The sequence below is a fragment of the Schistosoma mansoni genome, chromosome 1 (genome assembly GCF_000237925.1).
Source record: "Schistosoma mansoni strain Puerto Rico chromosome 1, complete genome".
Lineage (NCBI taxonomy): Eukaryota > Metazoa > Platyhelminthes > Trematoda > Strigeidida > Schistosomatidae > Schistosoma > Schistosoma mansoni.
Window position 1 is genome coordinate 57,105,675 of NC_031495.1, and position 6,133 is coordinate 57,111,807.

Sequence of the window (6,133 nt, forward strand, 5' to 3'; positions counted from 1 at the left end):
ATCCAAGAGTATTCTAATCCAAGTATTATTTACCGACGATGGGACTTTTTCGAACAAGGGCAGAGATGATCTACTAACGGTATGGCTCAGCAGAACAGAAAATGGTTGTTTTATTACCATTTACTTTATAATTATATTTTGTTGATCAGTAGTTTAACATACAGTTTGGAATGAAAGTCGATGCCAAATCTAATTTGGTTTTATATTCTATACTTTAAAACTGTATGACTAAATTCTTACATGGTCTTATTTCCCTAACGCCTATTATTGTTGGTTGTTTTCTGTATGATTTTCTAGTTTTAACTTCCCAAGAAACGGTCATTTTGTTTTGCATGAAAAATTTTATATTGCTCTAATGTAACAATAATCTTTCTTCACATTGTTCAGTAATTAAAATGCGAAGAAGAATGTAGTGTTTTTGTCAGTTTTTCTATGCAATGAGGGATGGACATTACGAAATTATCAGTTAAACAAAAGGGTAATAGAACAATTGATTTGATGTTGATATGAGATATTTTTCTTTATCAGTGAAAAAGGTTTATAATGATAGTAGCTTTTATGATTAACTTATAACTGATGTTGTATTCTTTTGGTAAATCTGTGTCGAAACTTATCTACTGTTTATTAATAAGTAGTCTCTCGAACTGAAATGGAAAGCGATAAGCGCGGAGGTCATTTGAACTTGGGACAAAATGACCAACCACCCGTGATTATATACGCTGTTCAAGCTATACTGACTGAAGCTACAAAACTTTTACCTTTGTCTCGCAAATGAGCAGTTTGTTAAGGTCATCAAAGCACCTAAGACTTAGGTGTTTTAAGTTCAGTTCTGTGTAAGTCAGTCTATTTATTATTTATTTATTTGAAAACACAAATACTGGTACAAGGGGGCACCAAATACATATGCGCCACAAAATAGCAATAGGGCCAGTAGTAGTTGTCATTGATTTGTGTGTGGGTTGTGATACTGCCCGGGTGCCCAGAACGAAGTCAGTAATTTCACCTAATCACGAAAAGTCAATAAAGAACTAAGATGTGTTCTGTACCAAGCAGTTTCAACTGGTTCTCAAGCTGATATTAGTTTAGCAGTGAACCGAGAATAAAGATTTAAGCTGGTTCTCCTCATAATATGTGAAATAAGCAAATAATTTCAATCCTATTTACATTTCTGAAGATCATAACACATTTCAACTTCCACTTTTAGTAATTTGAATGTTGAGAGAAGCGCATATATATATTTTCACTGAATGTATTAAACTATTCACAGGTATTTTTCTCCCTAATTCACCATTCAGAAGATTCGTTGCCAGGCTATTCCTGTAAAAAAGGTACTTTTAACAGAACTTCTGATGGTATGAAACTATACGACTAAAGTGAAAAGTAGGGTGTATTGATGCCTTGTGAATCTTGTTAAAAAAATAAATGTCGACAGAAAAATTGGTCTTGACAACCTAAAACCATTGTTTAATTTAATGTCCAACAGTTGTTAATATTTTGTTGAATATCGACTACAAATCTATTTAAATGTTAATTGAGTAAAGCAGGCTCAATTAGTAAAGACTCTTACGTCTGAAAACACTAATCGTCGTGTTACAGTGGTAATGACTAACAAGGTTTGTAGATACATACAGAATGACAACTGAGTTAACAAAAGAGTTGCATCTGATATAAATCTCTTTTATCTCAAGGCAAATAACCGCTTTTTCAAATTCCCACAGTAAGTAAAGTAACTGTCAATCAGTGCTGAAGACGTCAATAAGGTGGGGGCTCACATAAATAAGAATAGTGTTACGGTAATATAAATTTAATATTCACACCCAGCTCATCATTAATGAAAATCTTTCATACCTCCACCCTATACACCCCTGACATCTGTAGTTCAACAATATTATTAATTGAAAGAAAAGATATTATTGATTGCTGTCTCTTTAAAATGAATACAAAAGCTAACAATTAGCAGCAAAATTACCTTTTCCATATTAATGAACCATAGGAAACGCGCATCCTCAGTTTGTGCTCCTAGTTTGGACGTAGTTAAAACTATAGAAAACCTATTACTGAGAATGGCGTTTGCAGTAGCATATTTCTCTCGGTGCGTTAGACTTCTTTGTCGACTGAATAATAGTCGCTACTTTGCTTAAATACTCATCTATGTACCTTGGAGCTTTTTATTTAGTATTTAGACAGTAACTGATAAATACTACGGAAAGCTATGTCAAGTGTCCTAATTTTAGAGGTACCGGATGAGATTAACAACGTGAAGAACTGTTTCCAGGTGAGTATTGTGCCTGAGTGTATTTAAACCCATAATAATGTCGAAATTCTGCAACAAGAAAGTCAGATTAGATCAACTACTTCAAAATGACTCCAGTAATTTTGATGTAAATCTAAAGTTTCTTATTGACTTCCTAGTCGTTCAACGTTTGAGCCTCATTATTGTTAAGGACTAAAAAACTGGCTTGAAAGTTAAATAATAGTATTATAATAGAATGTAATGAATTCTTTTAACTATTATATATATATAACGACCGAAAAAGGATTAGAAACAGATATACAGATATGTTGATTATTGAGAAATAAATACTCATTTTCGAATATATCAATTTCATTGAACTTAATTGACTTTATTTCCAGTTTTCTTATAGCTAAAATAAGCAAATAATATTGATGTAAATTATTTATATTTCCAAAACGATCGAGGACAAAAGATAATAAAGATAACCATAGATTGATGATTATTTTAATTATTATCTTACTGTAAATAGTATGCTGAAAAAAAGAATTTCGTGGTAAACAAAACTCCTATATAATCTCAAGACCGTCTGTTAAACATGAACTGTAGTCTAGTGTTGTAGACATTATTGTAGTGAACAGGAACACCGATGGGTACCATCGAATGTATTTGAGCACAAAATTACAGACTATCTCACTAAAATCTGATAACCATACAGTAAACAGTTTATTTTGCAAAATAACAATCAATTGTCTCAATCTTGGCTGGTCCTTCTGCAAATATCATGCATTTTCATATCAACTGCGTTCCGAACCGGTTCCTCCCTTATCAATATTCTAGTGAAATACATTCTTTGCCTGAACATTACCATATACTACTTATGTGGATATAAGTAACCCACACCAGATTATAACCTTATTTAATAAATTCTATTTGAATTGTTTTTCTTTTTGTAACCTTGCCTGTAGAGATGAATATGTTTTGTTAATTGTAAAGTAATATATTCAGGTTACTGCTTAGAAATATTATGTCTTACTCACGTTCTGATCAGTAATAATTTTATGCAGTAAAATGTAATAAAACTCATTTAAAATAGGATAATATGCATTCAATGGAACTTCATATAACATCTTTAAAGATATAGCGAGATAAAGCTTAAATATTTTGAGTCTAGATAACTTATAAATATAAGTCTAGTTTTCAGTTATGGTCTTTGTGGTATGTTTAATCGCTCAGTTTGATCACGATTTTCATATAAGTAAGTTGTTTTTCAAATGTTTTATTCTCTTATAATTGATCAAGCAAACAGATCTTCTATTATCTTTTCGACACTTACTTACTTACTTACGCCTGTTACCCCTCGTGGAGGAGCATAGACCGCTACAGCTTTTTCGTATTTTAATTACTCTCTGACCATTAAAGAGCTTGATTCAATTCTTTTATTTCTTGATAAATGACTTATAATCACTTATCTATAAAACAATATTATGAAATGAAAATGACTTATTTCATAAAATTTAATTCTGGCTAACCTTGATAAAGCTTTCAAAATATCTTGAGTTTTCTTTGCTTGTTTCGAATTAGCACCGAATGTGAATTGTTCAAGGTCAAGGCACTATATTTATGGTATTTATTGAAAGTTAAGTAGATAAGAAATGAATTTCTGATGGACAAAAGATCCTAATATTTCATTTCATAAAACGTTTAGTTTATAGAAAAGTAAACTATTTTTTCTAATTCAGTAGTAACAGCCGAATTAACTTAAAAGTTTTTAATATTTAACATTAACTAAAGCTTGTTCAGGTTTTATCAAGACAGAGAAAAAAATGATTGAAACGAAGCAAGGAAATTATTAAAATAAAATAACGAACGAATTTAGGGTCATATGATGATGAATAGCAAGCGAATATACCTCATACTTACTTTAATATCTTTTAATTGCTCTTCAACAAACAATGAACCTGAATAAAGCTTTCTCCTTTTTATGTGGATTAGATCAACAATCATAAACTTTGTGAATATCTTGGCGTTCTAAATTATAGACACTTAGACATCTGTTATTAATTTATTTCATGTAACTTCATGGTGGTTTGGCATACTTCTTTAACACTGCAGTTTTACAATTTTACCACTTAATTCAGTTATTCTCTTTGCAGTAGTATCCCCATCACCAGGATGTTTAATCTGATGTTTTCATTATATACGTGTAATGTTTTAAAAAGCACGAGACTGAATATATATTTTCACAATGGTATCTTTACATTGTGCGCACTGCACTCGTCTAGGGTACATGCAGAGTACGAACATGAGTAGGTACCTGAAAATCATGTCTTCCGTCTAACATTCTGATAACGATCACGAATTAACTGGTACTAGTATATTTTTATCGCGTTAAAAATGACGTTAATGTCAGTATTTTCCTACACTTCGCTTGTGTTTTGCGAGTATATCTTCTCTAGTTACTTTTTGACCATTATTCAATATGACAATCGACTCATAATTGTATTATGTCCACTAAATACTATCAGTTACGTGTCAGCTTTTTAAGCTGATAGATTATTTCAAATAGCTCAGTTCTTTTAGACTTTCTTGCTGTTTCCTTTTTCTGGGAAGACATTGAACGTTCCATGGTTTAACTTTTCTAGTCAAAAAATATGGAATAATTAGTGCATTTTCCAGACAAACTTTATTTCCACCAAGAATAAAATAATGAATCTTCAGATGAAACTGAAGTATTTTAAACATACCATTTCGGCTTGTTTAACTGCTTCAGCAAAATTTTCTTGAACCATATTAATTGATAAGATCAATTTATATGTCTTTATTACTCGGGTATTGTACATTCCAAATGTATCTTTCTGAATATTAAAATTTCTCTTCTATAATTTAAAGCTCCCTAAAATACATAGCTTTAATATTAATTCAAAAATAAAATGGGATTCCCTTTTTATTAATAAAAGTAGCAATTATATAATAATAGTAATAATAATATCTTCTGAGAATAAAAATTCGCCTAACTTAAACAATTCATTTACTTTATAAATAAGGTGACTTAGAACAGATATCCCAGTAATTAGATTCAAATAAGACGTAATGCAATGAAGATAACAATACCCAATACAATTGAAAATTGAGACAGGATGAAGTATGTGTTTTAAGCCTCCAAATGCCTTGGTATGGCCGAGAGTGGGGAGAGTTCGCTCTCCCTCTCGAAATGCTCTTACATGACCACGCGCATAAGCCTCTGACAGGGAAGTCCTACTCACTGCCTTCTCGTAGCGGGGGTGTTGTTTACTAAACTGAGAGGACGAAAAGCGAATGTCCGGCGCTTTAACCGGGTTGGTGGACACGGAGAGTCCACCTAGGGGAGTAAAAAACCCTGATTCCAAACTAATGGTTTACATGGGACCCAGTATCCTGATAGAACAAATGGCGTATGAATCAATCGTTGGTCACCAGCTACCATGGGACTGCATCTCCTTACGATGCTCCACTGCCTTGTGGATCAGATCTTTAAGTCAAAGGCTCCACGTGTGGCCCCCTAAGGAAACCACCTGCTTCAGTCTGAGCACAGTATCAAAGCCCACACACAAATCAAATGAGATTTGTGTGGCGCATATATATCTGGTGCCCCTTTGTACCAATATTTATGTGTTTAAATAAAAAAAGTGTTTTAAATAATGAATACACAAAAAATATCATCCAAAAATCCATAAAGTAATTTACATGAAAGTACAGAAGTTATTGTTTAAAGTAAAATAATAAAAAAAACTGAAAAATTATACGAGGTTGTTATATGATGGCGAACAAACATTACAGATTTAAAGTTATTACTTATGAACTGGAAAGGATCGCCCAGGACAGAGTTGAATGGAGAATAATGGTGGGTGGCCTATACTC

The 6,133-nt window shown here is 32.1% G+C and overlaps 1 protein-coding gene across 1 annotated transcript; it reads right to left on the reverse strand.

Moving 5' to 3' along the window:
* Window positions 1–2,501: 2,501 nt before the first annotated feature.
* Window positions 2,502–5,077, reverse strand: Smp_157460 (hypothetical protein). The gene is made up of 3 exons (XM_018794967.1): window positions 4,981–5,077; window positions 3,766–3,848; window positions 2,502–2,645 (listed from the first exon to the last, which is right to left on the reverse strand). Exons 1-3 carry the CDS (start codon window positions 5,074–5,076, stop codon window positions 2,615–2,617), a joined length of 210 nt encoding a protein of 69 aa, XP_018649326.1. The 5' UTR covers window position 5,077; the 3' UTR covers window positions 2,502–2,614.
* Between the last annotated feature and the right edge of the window lie 1,056 nt (window positions 5,078–6,133).

Coding starts and splice junctions, on each gene's coding strand:
- Smp_157460 (XM_018794967.1), bottom strand. CDS start 5,076: ATGTACAATACCCGAGTAATAAAGACATATAAATTGATCTTATCAATT. Junction 3,849..4,980: donor CAGTTAAACAAGCCGAAATG/GTATGTTTAAAA, acceptor CCATAAATATAG/TGCCTTGACCTTGAACAATT. Junction 2,646..3,765: donor ATTTTGAAAGCTTTATCAAG/GTTAGCCAGAAT, acceptor TGCTTATTTTAG/CTATAAGAAAACTGGAAATA.